The following is a 19,387-nucleotide window of genomic DNA, read 5'->3' on the forward strand; positions in this document are numbered from 1 at the left end:
AAGAGAAGATTTTCATTTTTTGTCATTCATAAATTTCACCTTTATGCATTCTAATGCTGTAATTGCCAGTTGTGTTATGTTTATCACCACCCCATTTGCTCTATTCTTATTTATATCCTTTTAAAATTGTCTGTATCGTATTATTTGCTGCTGCAACAACCCAATCTCTCCATAGGAATCATCAAAGTTTCATCTAATGGAATCTAATACATGCATCTCATTGTCAATGATCTGAAATCAACAAGATAAAATGTTGATGAAAGATTAAATATTTTGTCTGTTGTCACAATTTTACTGAACTATACAGATTTGCTGAAAAGTTATGAATAAATCAGAACATAAGAGCTATTGATGTGGTATGCAGTAATGCTGAGCTTTTGGTTTCAATGATCCACCACAACTGTCTCTTGTACATTAACTGAAATCAAAGACCCAGACATCACCCCCAACCACTAACCAAAACACACACTAACTGACCCCTAGCACACTGCCAAGAGCGTGCAAGAACAATAGTGAGAAAAAGCATACGCAATATTAAAACATGGGCCAATGTGGATTACACTTAACAGTTTTATTTGGAATATTAAGACAATGAAGCATAAGCCAAGCACCAAGAGTGACAGCTACAAGTGTCGCATCATACGGCTCTTTAAAATGAACAGGTTATACTGGAAAGAAACAACTGTTTTTTTTTTCTTTGAACGGTGAAGCAGATACACAGAACAACAAAGACACTGAAATGTGAACATGATTACGTTGTTTACACTCTCCGAATCCTACCTGACAGCAGTAGAAAAAAAAAAAAGGAGAAAAGAAAAAAAGAGAGGAGGAGAAGAAGAAGAAGAAAATGGAACAGCGATATTCGTCTGACGAGAGTTTGGTTAGCCCATGGCAGTGGCTGCGGCCCCGGATATAAAGGGCTCTCGTGATTGGTCAGAACGAATAAGGCAGTCTGGGAACACAGCGGCGCTGCAGAGTGACAACCATTAGTTCCCATCATTGTCAAGTCCTGTTGCCTCGGCACCCACATCCACACAGCAACCAATGTGCACATACAGCATTAAAGTGACAGAGGATTGCAACCATCGTTACAGTACACTCCATTGCATATTAGGGAGAAGTAATAATGAAAAATAATAATTCTTTAGTCATACATCTTTTTTTTTTTTTCTGTTTGCATATAGCACTTAACCCAGCTTTCCAAAAAAAATATATGGGAAACATGAGAATAAAACTTTTTTGTTTAAAATTATTATTATTTTTTTTGTTTGTCCTCTAAGCGGTGAAACCGTGAGCCGTACCGGAGGGGGAGGGGGGGCATCAAGACCTAGATCCAGGGGTGTTGCTGTGGTTTAATGGGGAGGGGCTGGTGATACGACCGGCCCGTCTCCCATCCAAACCAGACCCAGTGGTTTCTCGCCACAAACGAGGCTCTCATAGTGCAGCTAAATAGTGTCGTACTAATAACGATATAAGTTCAAAATAGTTCAATTCACGGCATTTGTTGTTTTTTTGTCTTCAGAACATAGAATATACATGTAAACACCAGTCTTTGTTTTTCCCTTTATGGGGGAAGTCACACAAGAGAGGCGGTGCTGGCTAAATGTGGTCCATGTTTACACATCCCTGGTTTAGGGTGGGGTGGTGGGAGGGTGTGTGTGTGTGTGTGTGTGTGTCAATATCTTGGGTAGCGCGGGTGTCAGAAGTGTGATCGTGTGCAAATGTATGTGTGTGTGTTTGATACAGTTAATGCACCACAGATGAATAAAACATCTTTTCATCAGGCTGCTATTACATCATTCATCATACATACAATGTTCTTCTTTTTTTCGTATGGCAAACATGTGCTACGGTTCATGTCGGATATTTCCCATGGGGAAAACTGGGTTGAGAGGGTCCTGGGACTCGCCTTGCACTGGGCCTGCCTGAGAATAAGGGGGTGTTGGGTGAGGGGGGAAGGTGGGGGCGGGGTGGGGCAAGAGGCATTGTTCATAGGGGTCACTGTCATCACCCCTCACAGTCAACTCTGCATCCCCCCTCCACCGGACCCCTTTATGTGGCTCTGTCCATACACAAATATACACCCACGCCGCACACACACACTCGCGCACATACACCACCGAGTCTGCAGCATGGTAGGAAACACAACTCCCGAGTCCACCGGCATATCTTACAATGCCTGAATACACATGAAATAATCCAGGACCACCAGCTTTTTTCTCAACGCTCGTGCACGTCTCCTCATTTTGCGCAAATATACACGAAACACAAATTCACAATTAAAGTGCCATTTACTTCGACAAATCCCTAGTACCCCCCCGCCCCCCTTCGCACGGCGTTCCCACAACAGGAAACCGGGGCGCTCAATGGGGCATTGTGTGAGCCGGGCGCTCCCTCTCCCCCGCTCGTGCTTTAACGCTAACTTTAGCCCGACATAGCGTATGGGGTGGAAGGCTGCGCGAACAACAGGCCTTAAGTCCACTCTCCACCACGTATCCCCCCCCCCCCCCCCCCGCATCAGCAGAGTGATGTTGAGGATGTGGTCAAGGGAAGAGAGAGAGAGGTGGGAGAGGAGAAGAGAAAAAAAAAAGTCCCCCTCAAGTCACACAGCACCCATTAGGCAACACAGAGTGGCCCTTTTAGTGCCCGGTAAATTTAGATCCCAGTGCGGTAAAATTAGCCTGTGATTAGCGCCCGCGGGTGGGGTGGGGCACTGCCAGGAGTTGTCTGCTAGTGCTAGGCGGTAGCATGATAGACAGGTGGCAGGGAGGGAGATAGAGTGTGCGTTTGTGTGTGTTTTCAAACAGATACACCAGTTTTCTTGACAGTGTGGCTGCGGTAAGTCCCGAAACATAAAAGTGCACATGCAAGTGACTTAAATGTCAACTTTTTTTCCCCCGTAATTAACAGTCACTCCGGCCCCTGTATACTCTTCTAACACATATGGGCGATTAACATGCAATATTCAAGCTTTCTGAAAACAAAGTGCAGGGCAGAGGGAAATGTTTCGGACTTAAATGTGAGCGAATGTTTGGTGCCTTCTGACGGGTTTCACAAAGCAGGGGAAGAGGGCAAATATGGGTCAGTGAGATGTGCGGCGATTTAACCGTTTTACCTGCGCCCACTGAAACTTTTCATCAATCTCTTACCTGCATAACAAAAATCAGTCAAGTTATCTTTCATGCGTATACTGTGACAGAACCATGATGGGTTTGGCAGAAAAGAGCGTGGTAGGGCAAAGGGGGTTTCAGTCTTCCCCATGAATACCTTTTTTTTAACCAAAAAAGTGTAGCCTATATCTTACACAGTATGGAACTGGCTTTCACTTGAAATGTTCGTATAGTTGTTATTGAAATATAATTTAGCTTAAGTTTAACACCATTGAGACACAGTGACAAGCGTTTCTAGTTCATACAGGTAACTGCGTGCAAGAGCTTTTTAAGAGCTTTGGTCACAGACTCAGATATTCATGAAGGAGAAAAAAAAAAATGCACTGACATATTTCTTGTTCATGATTCATCCTCACTGATGAGTGAAAATAACCTTTTAACATATACAGATAAACGCACACACACACGCACGCACACGTTAAAATCTTAGTCTGAGAAGATTAGAGATAAGCCTTTCCAATGATCATGATCTCAAGTGAGTTTCAGCTATAATACTTTCGTTTTTGACCGGTTACCTGAAGGGTTTTCATATACATATTTTCCCCATTCATTATGTTTATGTTAGAAAAATTCTCTCTAAAAGCCTTAAGGGAACTGTTCTGCTTGTCCACACCCATCTCATCATCGATCAGTCACGCTCACATGAAGAGTTTTATTAAAAACTCAAAAGTCATTTCATTTCTTGGAGAGCCGGGTATTCACCATTAATTAAGAGCCACAACTCTGTTGATGAACAGGTTTTAACAATTTGCTGAAGCCTAACTTGGGCACTCTCAGAAACAGGACTATTCAGATTAAAACCCTCATGTAAAACAAATGCCCTCCCATTAGAATCTGTTCATCGAGTTGCGGATTAGTAATGTGGACATCAAATTAATCTATTCATGTGAGGCCTGGACAAACATGGATATCTTGCACAGGCAAGATGCTACAACTGGGCTGGCATTGGACCCACTAAAGACAAAAGCAATTTTCAAAACTTGTAGTACAGAAGCCAAAAATGTGGTGGTGGAGACAGATGCATGCGTTAGTGAGTGAAAATAGGTTTTACAAATCTACAACCATTACACTAATCCCCCTATCTTAACCAACATAGCACCACTAAAATCTTTTTTCTGTTACAAAAATTTAACGTGCACCATGAATAATAAGGTGAGCTCAGAGCTCATGCACCTCTTCATTATTATTCTCTTCAGTCTCATCAACTGGCGTCCGGAAGGGCCGCTTTGGAGCATCTCATGCTCCAAGTTTGGACTGAAAAGCAACTGAATATGCTGGAACAAGACAAATGGCTCTCTAAAAGGCACATAGGTTACACTTAGTTGTATTTTCTCTTCATGATGAAAACTCAATGGAAATGACCAGCTAGCCAGCAGTGTGTATGTCCTAAGTCCCATAACTGAGTTCATTCAAATTACATAATCGAGATAACCGGGTGAAAGTTTGCCAAACCTCTCAGAGATAAGCGTTGCCTACACAGTCAGACTCACAAATACAACCAGGCAATGAGATTTCTTGGGGTTGACAAAAGTCAACAATGAACCCTCATAGTAACAAATCCCAAAGAGAGGGACAGCAACTGCCAAGAATAGACTGCAACATCGCTTTCTTTGCTACACAGTGCTCTTCATATTTAAAAAAAAAAGCTTGACACATTTTGTGGCAAAGCTGTTTAAAAGAAATGTTATGCATTGAAGAAAAAAAGCTGCTGCAGTCTAATCCTGAGAGCAGCAATTCACTAACCTCAAAAGCCAGTTCTTGTAAAGTCACTGAACTATCATGTGAGGTTAGCTGCCCTCCCCATTTAGTATTTTTCACTATAAGGAATCTCTTCCCAGGAAAACACTAGTAGTGCCAGCAAGCTTCTATCTTATAGTCATGGTTAAAGGGACACTTTGACATTTAGAATTTTCGTTGATTATTTGTCTTCACCTAGCACTTGTTACATTTGTGGGGGAAACATTCTGCATTTGTCCTCAGTTCTCCTGAAAGGAGTTAGCATTCCTCCAAGGCGCACAGCTAGCCGCACCAATGGTTCAAGTGTCTGGTGATGAAAAATAACCAACTTGGATTCACAGGTCAAAGTATCCTGTATGCCAGATGCCACAGAAAGATTTGCACCGAGAGAAGAGGGGGAAAGCTCCTAGACACCATAAAGCCATAATACAAGTCAATAAAGACACCAGACTGTTCGACAGTTACCCTGGGAACTAAATCTCACACGGGGAGAATGAACTGTGTGTGAGAGTGTGTGTATGTGTGTATACACAACTGCATGCACAGAGTTAAAGTGCCTGTGGCCAGTGAAGAACTGACAGACTGCTTTGAAAACTGTAATGATGGCAAGAATTGTCAAAATCTTTCATCCCCCCACCGTTATATAAGCACTGGTACACAGGGGGAAGAAAGCTGACAAGATTAGCTTGCTCACTAAATAGGACGCAGTAGACAGATTCATCATTCATCAGTCATTTCCTGCCGAAGGAAGAAATAATCGTTCCTATGGACTAAACTATATTTCCCATTTCCCCTATGGGCACCTGATGTACAGTACTGAACTCCGTGGACCCTCTCTGGCTTAGCTGTTACTGCTCCACGTACAGAGATGGCAAGGGATGTGCCTATGTAGCTCTATCCATGGGACAAGCTCTGACTGCAGTTTGCCAATAGCATCTCCAGACGCCCTCTCAACCCACACACCTCAAAACCCTCTTGGGCAAGCGCTCCACTAGGCGCTTTGTCAAGCAAAGGGGGAAAAAAAATAGAGAAAGCACAAAGTGAACTGTACAACAAAGCTAGCCATGTGGGCCTAACTAGCGATTTGGGATGAACAGGGGAGGCATGCAGGCAGGTCTACAGGCAGGGTAATGTTGTGGGATCAGGCAGACACTTAGCACAAAGTGGGAGAGAAAGGACACAAAGCTTTGATATTTGTGCTTTCCCTCCCTGTCAAAAAACCTGTTCAACACTAAAACATGTGCTTGCCAGACAGCGTTATACTGAATATAATCATATGTATTTTCTGTGATGTAAGTAATAACTAAAACAAAGATTAGAATGAATCTTGTATAGCTCATTTCACCTAAACTCCATCCCCCGCCTGACGGAGAGCCATGTCAGTACGGCCTCTCCTGATTGGCTAATGGGGAGTTTCTCAAAGTTTTGTAATCCTCCTGCAGTGTGTCTACAGGCCACGGGGAAGCCCCGCCCTATTTGACCTTGAGTGGCGGCTCCCTCTCCAGCCAGCGAACTCGTACTTTCTGTTTGTAGTGATACTCCTTGAGGAAGTCCTGAAGGGCGGGGGGCAGCGGCAGGGCGCCGATACCATCGTAAGTGGTCCAGCGGCAGATGGCGGCGCGCGCCAGGTGCTGCAGGCCGAAAGGGAAGGTCCGGTGGAGAGGCGCTGTGAGCAGCGGTTCAAAAAACATGCAGGCGCTGGGGTCCTTGTAGTGCTCCAGCAGCCCCGTGACCGTGGACGAGTGGAAAACGCAGGGGTCGTGGGCATCGAAGCTGAAGTTGTGGTTCCACTGCTCAATGCGGGCGTGCAGCGAGCGGTTGTAACGGCGGAAGCTAACGGAGAAGAGGTAGTCCTCCTGGGCCGAATCACGCAGCAGGAAGGTGCCCTCCGGCCGCCCATCCAGCAGCGCCTCGGCCTCGTAGCGGTCCATCACGCCCCAGTAACAAGGCAGAGCTGTGATCTGCAGTAGGTCCGGCACCAGGCAGTGGATGTAGTCAATCTGGGTGTGAACCTTCCAGGGCCCCGGTTGCTGCCGGCTCAGGTGGCCGTCCCCAGAAGCATGCCTCTGCTTGGGCCTCCTGGCCTGCAGACAGAGGGTGGTCGAGTCCTCCTCAGAGTCACAGTCCTGGGCTGATGCCGCAGCCCCCAGCACCTGCCCGCAGGCCCCTGATGACACAGCAGCACCAGAGCAGCTGGCCGCTGAGCTCCGGCCCTCCCCAGAGGCCTCTCCCATGCCGGGAGCCATCTTTGGTCCCAGTTTGTAGAGAGAGGAGCCCGGCACTGAGGCCTCCAGGGTGTGGATCTGGGCATTGGGTGGTGGGTCCACGCCCTCCTCGATGCTGAGCCTGCGGCGCTCACGCAGACGCTCCTCCTCATCCTCAGGAGAGGGGTGGGCCGGGTCGAAGGCGTCCAGCAGGGCGGTGGAGGAATGCGGGCTGACCGGTGCTGTGTGCTGCTTGATCAGGTGCCACTTGTGGGCCAGGTCTGAGCCCGGCGGGAACGGGCAGGTCTCCAGCATGAGCTCTGTCAGGTGGATCTTGCGTTTGGAGGTGACGGGGGTCTTAGATGAGCGGGACCGTCGGCGAGGGGGCAGGGGGAGGCAAAGGCCTACTGTGTCGCTCAGTCGCTGGCGCAGGGAACGAGCACTCAGACTGCGTCCTCCAGATACAGAGTCACCCATCTCCTGGATGGAGCTGACTCCGTAGCGCCTGTCCCTGCGGCCGCCACTACCCCGTGAGCGCCCAGACCGTCTGTCTGCCTCCAGAGAGCTCTGGGTTTTGGTGGAACATGAGTGTTTTTTCTTGCCCCCCCACGGAGCGTGGCGGGAATAGGAGTCTCTACGAGCCAGGGGAACACCCCCTGGTCCCCCCCGCACATCCTCTGTGTCCTTGTCAATAGTGATCTCTACTATCTGAGGGATGTCTGACACACAGTTGTGATGGCGGCGCCCTGCTGTTACCAATGGGAGTGGTAGAAGGCTCCTTGATGGGCTGGAGGCCCCAGAGGCCTGGGCCTCACCTGAGCTGCCTCCCTGCCCGAGATCCACCACACAGTGGACGGCATCTGCCTCAACGCTGCTTTCACTGGGCCCGGAACTGTCGGCGTGGAAGAGTGTTTGGCATTTGCTCCTCAGGTTGCTCCACATCTTGCCCACTTTCTCCATCGATAGGAGCCCCTGGGACCTGCAAATAACAGCAGACAAAAGTGATCAGGTCACAGGTGGTGAAATCTCACAATAGCAATGGTGCCTACATTCTACACTGAGGTACAAGCTACATAAAAAATGTCCTACATTTCAATTCCCCAGACTACTGTGCATCTAGTAATTAGACATGGTGTGAGTATAACGGGGCCAAAGTGTCTGAGAGGTGGGTGAGCTTGAGTAGTTGGAACAGCAGAGAGTTAGGAGTTGCCAGGCAGACGTGCAGGGACACAAGGCCACGGCTATAAATGAACCCAGGATCTGCTCACAGCTGATCTGCTGGTATGTACTGTATTACAGAGCCAGTCTAGACCTGACCAAAAACTTTCCCTGTAACGGCAGCAGACAGGGCACATGTACATGCACACACACTTCCAATTTATTCATCACTCTACCAGCATCTGACAGGGATTTGGAAGTAGTACCACCAAACTGCTTTCCAATGATGCAAATTTTACAGAGAGCAAAGTCACCACAGGTAGGTGGCCTGCCAAACACAAAACCTCAAAGGATTCCATAATGTAGCATTTCCTTCCCCATTACATTCACGGTTGCTGGACTTCATTCATCTATTTGGGATAACACACATTTTGCCATTTGGTGGACACTTGCATCCAAATACTTACAACTGATAGCAACTGATAATGCAGTAATGGTCAGACAATGCAATAACTTTTCAAAATGTAATAAAACATTTTAAGATAATTGTGATCATTTTGTTCCTGATAATGTAAAACATTACTACTATACTGTTATAACACTATCTGGCAATTTATTACATGAGCACTTTCTATTACATTTTCAACCCATTTAGAGGGACATTTTATTACATTTGACCAATTATTATCCAGCATTAATTACATCATCAGTATCAGTAAGTTGATGCAAGCCTTGCAGTACTCATAAGTGCTCACATTTCAAGTATGACCCTTGCAGCGTGAGCATCATGCTCTATTCATTGAGCTACATGGCCACAACAAGGGATGTTAGCTCCTCTCCCACTTTTACCAATTAACAAATGTATTCTGCTTCTGGGCTAAAAGTAGCTGAGCAACAACCTGGCATCACAGTGACCTGCCTGCAGAGAGAAGTTTGCCTGCTAGTATTGATAAAGACATCATGGATTTGCACAGTCAGCTGCGATAGACAGGGTTCTGTGATGCACAGGAAACTGGATTGGTCTTCAGCACATGACTGATTATGTTTGAGGTACTGAGGGCAGCTCCCCCAAGGTTATCACTAACCAAACTCATGATGTCTCCGCCAGCCCTGGCCAGATTAATCCCACTCATTGACTTGCTTTGTACTCAAGTCGGGTCACAAAAGATGTCATCAAACCCTCTCCACTTGATAGCCATCAGACATTTAAGAGTGCATACTCCTCCAAAACAGCCTGCGACAAATTTGTTGGTATGAACATAGAATATGTTCTCCTTCAAGCTGTCAGCTACTAAGCTGCATCACCAGATGCAACATGACTCATTCCCTGTGGTTTGTGTCCCATTCTGTGCCCCACGTGTGTCTGCACACCAAGCCACTGGGTCTGGGTGAGTGCATTGTCTCGTCCGGTGGAAGTCTTCCCTCCATTCTCTCAAGGGGTGGTACCACAACAAAATTTCACAGGAACTGACTGTACACCTCGCCCTCTGATCCTCACTGGGTTGAGACAGAGCTTGAGTAATAAAGTAGAGATGAGAATAGGGGAGGTTTGTAATACACGTGTATACATTTAAGAACCACATTCAATCGCTTTCAAATCAGCTGGTGATATATTCACACGCTTTTCAGCACTAAATGCCAATTCAGCAAATTCACAAGGAAGTGCAAACAAGGGAAATTATGTCCCTCTGAGGGAGTCCCTGGGGCAACAACATCTCTAGTTATTAATAATTTAAGGCTAGTGATACATAAATTGCCTTTTGACACACATTAAAACCAGAGCTTTGTAATAATGCTATCGAGGAACAAGGCCTACGTTTCTCCTGGTTGACTTCACAATGGATGTTGCATGGAGGAAATGAAGGAGACCGTCTTCATTTATTTTTTGGGCACGTTTTATGTGAAACCTAAAGAAATCTGAGCCACACACAGTTCATCCATGTGTTCTACAAAGTGCTCCAACTCTCTGAGGGAGCGTCCTCCCTCCAGCTAAAATCACAGTGAAATGTGTCGGAGTGGAAGTGATGCCAACGCTGCTCAAAGGGAAAGAATAAATTCTAATCATTTTTAAACACAGTCAAGTTGTAATCAATTTTAATGGTATTGTCCAAAACTAATTACCACAGCTCAAAATCTGAGTAATTATTTTCTGACGTGTTTAAAATGCACTCAGAATGTGCTTATGATGTCTCACGATGGTGTTATTCAGTAGTCATTTTAGTACTGCGCTTTAATAGGTTAAGTTGTTATAATTACAGAGAGGAATAATTAAGACTCTTTTCAATTCCATTTAAAAATCGTAAAGGTCAAACTGTCCGACTGTAATTGGGACAGGAAACCTAACTTTTCGTCATCTTGGCTCATGATTTCCCAAATCCGTGTAGGTATTTTGACCAGCCAATTTGATTTTTAGAAAGGAAAACATCCAAACAATGATTGCTGGTAGAGTAGAAAGTCTTACCAGCAAGCCAAATTCACCAGCATTTACCTAGATGTCTGACTGTAATAGTACTGCCGCTAACATGAAACATTGCTCTAGGAACTAATGCTGTATGGTGTTCACACCCTTCTGTCTTCCCTCCAAGATGAACTGGAATTGTGAGGCTAACGTTATATCAGCTCCATCTTGGGAGGCTGGATTTTTCCATGTGGGTTGGCGTGTTTTATCCTTCTACTTGCTAATCACCTCAACAAAAAAACAATGAAAAGCTCCAGTTTACAAGAGACAAGAAGGGGCCAGGCTCTCCAAAAACGTACTTAAATTGTGCCCATGGGTCATTAAAACATGTGGTTGACAGTTTAGAGAGAATTAAGATTGTGATTATGATTTGGAGAGTATATTTGTGGTTGCAATAGATCTAGAGATAAAGTGAAATGCAATTTGGCTTCCTTGAATCCGTCTATCTCAAATAACAAGATTAAGAAAAACAAAATAAAGCTACACATGCATACAGTCTTACACTGTATTACAATCCAAACAATGTTCAGGGTCAATAGTGCCTTACAATATTACATTAGAGAATCATATTTGGTGCTTTACTTGTTTTTCATGCCCAGTCAAAAGTGGGAAATAGAATATCAGGGACAACAGACCTAAACTTACCAATCCACGAGGCCTAAGATTAGTGGGAGGCCTCATTCAGTCAAACTCTAGCCAGAATAAGAACTAGTAATGAAAAGGTATTCTGACTCTAATTTTCTCTTCCCACTGTAATCACCTGACTTCAAGACAACAAAGACAGCGTTTGCCAGTCTGTGCCCACTGAACCTAAATATGCCAAAACCTCACAGGTCCTCATAGGACCCATGTTGAATGCTGATTTAGGGACCACTGGTATGAAAAAGCAGTATAACTACTGATATACTGTATACAGGAATTGAAAAGGCTTATTGGGAAAAACATACTAGCCAGTACACACTTGTCGACCACATAGGCCTACAGGTTCACATCAGAACTACACATCTCAAAAAATGTAAACATGTACCTGTTAGCCATGTCAACTTTTACATATTTAGCTGGCTTCACCGTCAACTGCTAATAAATAGTAAGAATTCATAACTTCATTATGCTAACAGGCAAAGAGACAAAGTGGTAGCAAAGCTAGTTACTTGTACCCATCAAGTGCCCAAATAGCCAGTGTGTATCTATAACTACCAGTGTGAAGGAATGACCAGTGAGAACTGACAAGCTCTGCCAGTGTGTGCAACAGGGTCAGTTAGCTAATCTGCCTCTGTCCTGTGTCCTCATTAGCATGGCTCCATTCTGATTAGGCATCAAAGGAACTCTGTGAGCTGTCCAAGAGACACCAATAATAATACTGCAAATGTGAGACCCTTATAAAAAGATCCCTATTCACAGCACCACTACCTTGCAAGACAGTGCATTTAATGAATGCACAATTAATAAGACAAAACATAAGCCACAGAGGCCCTGATATCGGACCAACGACAGGAGAGTGCTAAAAACGCATAAAATTGCGGAGATCAAGAGACAACTTCAATTCTAACTAACGCTTTATGACGTTTAACTGTTGTGTTAACCATTAATGTAACACTATAACCAGGGTGGGAAATTGAACCTTTTGTCCACAGCAGGACACACTCAATGCTATGGCATCTCAAGTCACACATTTTGCATGGAGCCATGATTGTAGTGTATGAAAAATCCCCAAATCAGGGAGCCTGGGTGGAGCCAAGACCTACCAGCAGCCAATGGACTCTGCTCAGCTAATTAAAGAATAAAGCATTCAAACTACAGTAATCCTACCTAATTCATTGTGACTGACACCACTGACAATGACTGCGACCCAGTCTCCAACCCATTTAAAGCCCTGCCTTGAAACAGAACTAGGCTACTTCTGCTCTTCGACAGCCTAACACACCCATTCTCCTGGGATCATAGTGATCTAAGAGGGGGCTGGAGAGCGGACAAGATTATGGGAGGAAGCCTTCTCTGCCCAGACCAGACCAGACCAGGATAAATGAGATATTTGTGGTGTCTCGCATTTTGAAAGACATGTGGGATGGCAGAGAGCCATACAGGGTCTGTAAATAACTGATACAACACGTTTTGCTTTCCATCACTCAAATCTCACCAAATATTACTTTCATGACAACACTGGTCTACTTAACTAGTTTTTGTCACAGAGATGCAAGATGTCCATTTTTTAACTATAGCCATTTCGACATGAGGCAGTACAAAACATGCACAATCCATTGACCTATTCTGCAGCTCTCAGTGAACTAAAAGTATAGCTACAGAAGTCAAAAACTCAGAATCTAGGTAAACAGTGCAGTATTGCATTGTTCATTACGACTGGTTCCTTGGAGTGATTGGATATACACTGTCAGGTCCTTATGACAGCTTTGTACCTAGTTAGCAGTAATTACAAAATATTACAGAGCCAGACACTAAAAAAAAGTTGGGCAGCTACCGTTAACTAGTCAATCAAACTTACTGGAACACAGAGCTTAGGTTTTCTGACCAAGACTGATTAGAGTTAAACTGCGCCTGCTATGATAAACAACACGAGCTGCATTTGAAAATTCTCTAATCATAGCTCAGTATCGTTATACTTGCTACCTTGACCCGTTATGCTTTAACACTAACGTAAGAGAATCAGCTATCTTGCTAGTCTATGGCAATTGTTGGAAGGCCTTTGGCTCTCTGGAGGCCCCACTTTTCCCCGGCCACAGTTAGCCAAGTTAGCTGACTGGCTAACACGTTAACCATCCACAGCCAGTCCTCTAACTAAACATAATGACTATCCAGCAAGATAACGTTACCCAGCTATAACGTCTGGCTTCATGACTCCAAGGTACATGTATAGTTTTTCTAAAGAAAAAACAGCTTATTGTTAGTTAGCAATTAAAGTAAACGCAGACTGCCTACAACCAGGCTTGCGAGCTGTCAAAAATGCTAGCTGTTAGCTATCCCTTCGGACGGGTGTTTCTAGCGGTTTGGCTAGCGTTAGCTAGCCAGCCAGCTAGCGAGGTTAGCGTGTTAGCTTGTGAAAATTCGACACAAAATTACACAGATAAACCAAGCGGTGCTATGCTGCCTAGCGATGGAGAGTAGACAAATGTGACACGTTCGGCAAGTAATCGCTGGTTTCCCGTATTCACAGCTTACCCTTTTGTCTTTTAGAAACCCCTACTCAACAGCTCTCTTTGTCTGCAAAAAATGGCTATCAAGAGAAGTCAGGCACATATCCCCCTTGCGGTCCACGGTGTCGGATGAAAGCAAAAAATGTACGCGGATAGTTGTCGGTTTCATTCCGATTCCTTTAAAAATAATGGCTAAATATTATATGATAAATTCATTTAATTGCTAAAATATTCTCCAAATGCCGCGAAAGCCTGTTCTTTTTCATGGTCGGGTCTTCTTTTCTGCCGTGGTCGTTCCTGTTCCTGGCAGCCAATATGACGGCGGTCTCCCAGCAGACAGAGAGCAGGAGAGGCGGACGGTGTTTAGCATGAGGGAAACGGACTGACAACGGCGGAGTCCAATGGAGAGAAGGGAAAGGACGGCCACTTCCGACGGTACACACAGATAGGGAAAGCCCCGGAGCTGGCTCCGCGTGATGGGCGTCCGTTATCACCAATGAACGGAGAGAGCAGGATAAAGCTCTCCATTGGCAGCTACTTGGAAACGTGGAGAGGTGAAGTGATGCTGCTGGTGTCCCAGTGAGGCCAGGCCAGCGCCAGCAACCCGCTGATGTCATCCAGGTAAGCCTGGCCCAGACGAAGTGCTTCTCCAAGTGGGATCCTTGTTGAGGACTGCAAAATGAGGAATAGTTCAATTTCACCATTATTGAGTTCACTATATATTAGCCCAATTAGAGAATGTATAAGAATGAGGTTTTACCCTCACTATCTATTATCTCCCCACCTCTTTCACTGGTGCTAGACAATGATTAAACTGCAAAACTCAAATCCATACAACATTCCTGTTCACCAATTTTATACTGTAGGAGACATTTTGACCAAGTTGGTCTTCATTAGGTGTGTTTGAGACCGTACCCATAAAATAAATAGCTTAAATAGCTTGTAGAGACATCACATGATCTCTTACTGAAACAGCACATACAAATCCAGCATGGGTTGAATACACCTGTCTAAATCAGCATTCAAACAATAGATTACTTGATTGTCTTTGAGTCAGTAATCTATTGTATGAATGCTGATGTGGACAGTTGTGTCGATTGGGAATGGCTAGGTATGGCACTCGCCATACATTAGCCTAAATGAGTCAAAATTTGATCTTATATACTTTATAATGGAGAGCAAACAAGCAAAAATTCCAGAATGCCATATTAAAAGCCTCATCAGGGGAGCTTTCAGGGCCAGGATCAGTGCAAGATAGTTTAGAGACCTACATCTAATCATTTTTCATTAACCAAATGTCAGTCATCAGTCATTGCTCCACTATGTCCCCAGAAATTTGGTGGGTATAAAGTGGTTTAGATGTTTTGGTGGCCAATTATATTAGATGCAGGTGGTGCATAGGGTCAGTGAATTGATGCCCCTGCCCTAAGAGATGATGGGACTGTCTGCTGAGCTAACCAGCAGCCTGCTAACCTGCGAGGCTATGCATGGCACTTCTTTGCCTGAGCCCAGAGTGTCTACATAGTGCCAGGCAACACAAGTATACTTTATGTTGGATGGTTATGTTTGATAAATAGTTCTGACCAAAGCCATCTAACCTAAGGGAAAGAAAACACTAGAAACTACTGTCCTATGTCATTAGGCCTTCTGTCCATATTCAACAGATTGTTTCTGGGTTCCTCTTCAAGTTGAAAATCAAAATATCACTATCAATCTTGGGACTCCTGGGACACCTCCATATTCCAGCTTCCATCTTTTTTCTTTTCTTTTTGTCTTCTTTTTCTGAACTCTGCCCTCTCACATCTCATGAACAGCAACATTTCTTGAACATCTCCCTACTGAATATAGATGTAACATGATTTTGATCATTTCACCCCATAGACCTTTGAATTTAGAGTTTTGTTTTGTTCGGCCCTATGTTACCTGATTCCAGCATGTCCTGCTCTAAATTATGTTAATGTTAGCCTGCGTACAACATAGACAGAAACATCAACTGCAATGCTGCAATTTCATTTTCCAGTACAAAAGAAGGTATTCATAGAGCTTTCTATGCACAAAGCACACAAAAAATGAAAGTATTTTGTGTGGAGATGCCATGGTGGCACAACCACCGGTATCCCATGGGTGAAATTAAGTAAAGTTGAACGCTCCCTTGCCACCCTCTTTTGGCCTCTGCTGCTGTAGAATTAGACGTGGCGCACAAACCAGTATAGATGTGTCATAGCTTGCACTATAGTAAATCTTAGGACAATTAAAACGTCTCAATGGAGCATTCATAGTCACTCGCACCCACAGATGAGGTCATCCTCTGGAGTCGGATCATTCATGAGCACATGACACAGGGCATAATGGGAAGAGGAAGTGGTGTGAGTAATGTAGTAGTTAGCCGGAGCTGAGGTCGAGTTCCAGGGAAATCACCAGCAGTCCGAACACATTAGGTTTTACATCTCGGACTTTCTGATCTAATTTGTGCTATTATGAAAGGAAATGAAAGAGAATTGCATTAGCGCTGATTCTTCTGTCCGAGGTGATTTGCGCTGTTTTACAGTCAACATGGACCTCTCCTCCCATCCCTACTCCCCACCCTCATAGCTGTCATCACGTTTGACGAGTTATAGCACTTTCATAAGATCTGCAATCCACAGTAAGTGCATAGTAGCTTGCCGTGTCCAGCGAGGATGAATGTGGTTCTGTTGGACCTGAAAAGCATGTAGGGAAAGGGGAAAGTATGAAGCCACTTTCCTAGAGGCTCGCACATGTGCTATGGGATGCTCAGACCCAGACCACACACCAGACTATTTGCAATTAGGATTATTATACATTATTAAACAATTAGACTATTTGCAATTACTGTTTGCAAATGATTCTTAGCATTTGTTTTAATGTGCTTGGAGTAGCAGGCGGGTGGGGTTTACTCTATCAGGACAATTCAGATTATGTAAGGTGAGGTGTCAATCATAAAAAAGTATATGGCTACAGTGAATTGGCTTCAGAATGTTTTCCTGTGATTGTCTAAACTTTCTATAATTCATTGTATTGGCCTCTGTGGTAAACCCCACTCATCTGACACCTAAATACACTAAAACAAACCATACGTGTTTGCAGACATGATATGTGCCAGGTCTGCCACTCACTGCAGAAACAGATATGGAAACAGATCAGAACTGATATTGTATAGATGGATAGATGCAGAGGATGGCTAGGATGTGTAGTGGATTGTATTTGTTTTCATTGTAAATTGACTGAAAAGTACATGTGGGTTGTTTTGTGTGGTGCATCATCATCTCCATTAAGGCAGAATCAGTGAAAAATGAATGTACATTTGATCATCTCAGATCTTGTAATTACTGTTTTACTCTGTCTAATCTTTTTCACTCTGGTTTATAAATAAATCAGTCATTTGTCTTTTGATCCGACATCATCTCTAATTAATGCAAGGCTGTTGTTTATATTTAATTAGTCTGTCTATTCCTGGCTGTGTTGTCGGAGAGATATATATCTGATGTTTTTGATGTGGGAGTGGCACTTGTAATCTAATTGTAACTAACTAGATTGCTCTGCATGGAGACTATAATTACATTGGTGCCTTCTCTGAGAAGGAATCCCCCTTTAATAAACTCAGGACAGGGCTGATGAGGAGATTCATTTCAACATTACTGCTCGTGTCATACAAGAAGTAGACAGTGTGTACTGCTGGTGAAAATGGAAAAGCAATATTCTATATTGAGAGTATATATACTGAAATACATATTGCTCATATTGGTCAGTGTATTCTTTTTTTAAAAGACTGATTAGTTAGTATTAGTATTAGGATTAGTTAGAATCTGCTTTGAATGTAGTGTGCATCTAGATGTAAAGACTTGCTCCCATGATGGAAAAAGCAGGGTTGCCATCTTGTGGCAGCAGGATGGAAGCAAATTTACATCAAAATCATATTGATGTTGTCAGTTTGACTGCTCCATGGTAACTCTCTCAAAAGCCCCAAATGTGTTTTTTCATTAGATATATGAATTATTGGCTTCTCCACACAGATTCTTTAAGTAAATATTTCCTTCAGATCCTACTATAGATCGAAATACACACCTGGTTTGCTGCAGTGTTTATGATTTCAAACCATTTTCAATTTTAAACACGTTTAAGATTCCCGTTCTGTCTTATTTATGAATAGTTCAGTTGTAAATTTGAGAGGGAAGTTCTGACTATTTTCAATCTAATGAAAAAATACCTTAAGAGGATCCACAGGTGGTGCCATACTCCATTAAGAAAGACGAACATACCTTCACACTGGACAGAATAGAATAGAATAGAATAGAACAGAACTTTATTGTCCAACCAGGACAATTTATTGTAGTTTATGTCTTGCTTACAACATTTAGCTCAAACATGATCTTTTGTCAGGTTCTGCATATTGTGAAGGTAGTATAGTATACACCAACCCTAACTAACTAGATAGATGGCATCTAGCTGATGATGACACCTCATTCAATAAATCAGTCAGTCTTTATTTGTATAGTACAATTTGTAAAAAAGCAGCAGGGTGGTATTCACTTCACTAAAATAAACTGTTTTTGATCATAGTCAGTTGTTTTTTGTCATCCAAACCTATGTTGATCATGAACAAGATAGTGATATAACATATTAAGGTGTATCCAATTCCCTTTGCATGTTTGAGATGTCTCTGCAACCTAGTTTGAGTCCACCTGTGGCCAGTTCAATTACGTGCATGTGATTTAGAACAAAGACACATAATATGTCTATATACAGTCACACAGATGACAGTGCATGTCTGTGCAGAAGCTACCATGAAGTCCAAGGAACTGTCTGTAGAATCCAGAGACAGAAGGAGGCAGAGATCTGGGGAAGAGTAGAAAACTTCAGAGTTCCTTGGCCGTGATCTTCGTGGAAGGAAAACAGTCAGTGCAGCACTTCACAAATCCAGACTGTATGACAGAGCAGCCAGAAGGAAGCCACTCCTGATAAAGAAGACACATGGAGTTTGTAAAAGGCACATGAAAGACTCTGAGAGCATGAGGCAGAAGGTTGTGTGGACTCAGGAGAACCTACTTCACAGTGCCAAAGACCTCAGATTGGGGTGACGATTTATGCTCCAACAGGACAGTGACCCTGAGCATAAATCAACACTGAAATGGCTTCAGAAGAAGAATGTGAAAGTTTTTGAGTGGCCCAACCAAAGCCCAGACTTGAATCCAATTGAACATATGTGAAAAGATGTTCCCCATCCAGCTTGACCAAGCTTGAGCAAATCTGTGAGACAGAATGGAAGAAAATCCCAAAATCCAGATGTGCCAAACTGATACAGACACATGTAGAAGACTGGAAGCAGTAATCGCTGCCAAGGGTGCCTTTGCTATACATTAATCCCACATTACAACAGTCACTGTCAAAGTAACAAATAATACATTTACAATACTTATTTAAATTATTTAGAAAAAATATTTTAGTAAACTCAACTGATGTTTGAGCTGAACTAATGTTACGGTTTTAGTTGTG

The 19,387-nt window shown here is 43.6% G+C and overlaps 1 protein-coding gene across 1 annotated transcript; it reads right to left on the bottom strand.

Annotated features, from left to right (window-relative positions):
• Positions 1 to 1,500: 1,500 nt before the first annotated feature.
• On the bottom strand, positions 1,501 to 14,185 carry socs5b (suppressor of cytokine signaling 5b). Its single transcript, XM_071924801.2, has 2 exons — positions 13,902 to 14,185; positions 1,501 to 8,090 (listed from the first exon to the last, which is right to left on the bottom strand). The coding sequence occupies exon 2, from the start codon at positions 8,069 to 8,071 to the stop codon at positions 6,380 to 6,382; it is 1,692 nt and encodes a 563-aa protein (XP_071780902.1). The 5' UTR covers positions 8,072 to 8,090; positions 13,902 to 14,185; the 3' UTR covers positions 1,501 to 6,379.
• Positions 14,186 to 19,387: the final 5,202 nt, after the last annotated feature.

Source organism: Centroberyx gerrardi, chromosome 15 (assembly GCF_048128805.1).
Source record: "Centroberyx gerrardi isolate f3 chromosome 15, fCenGer3.hap1.cur.20231027, whole genome shotgun sequence".
Classification (NCBI taxonomy): Eukaryota; Metazoa; Chordata; class Actinopteri; order Beryciformes; family Berycidae; genus Centroberyx; species Centroberyx gerrardi.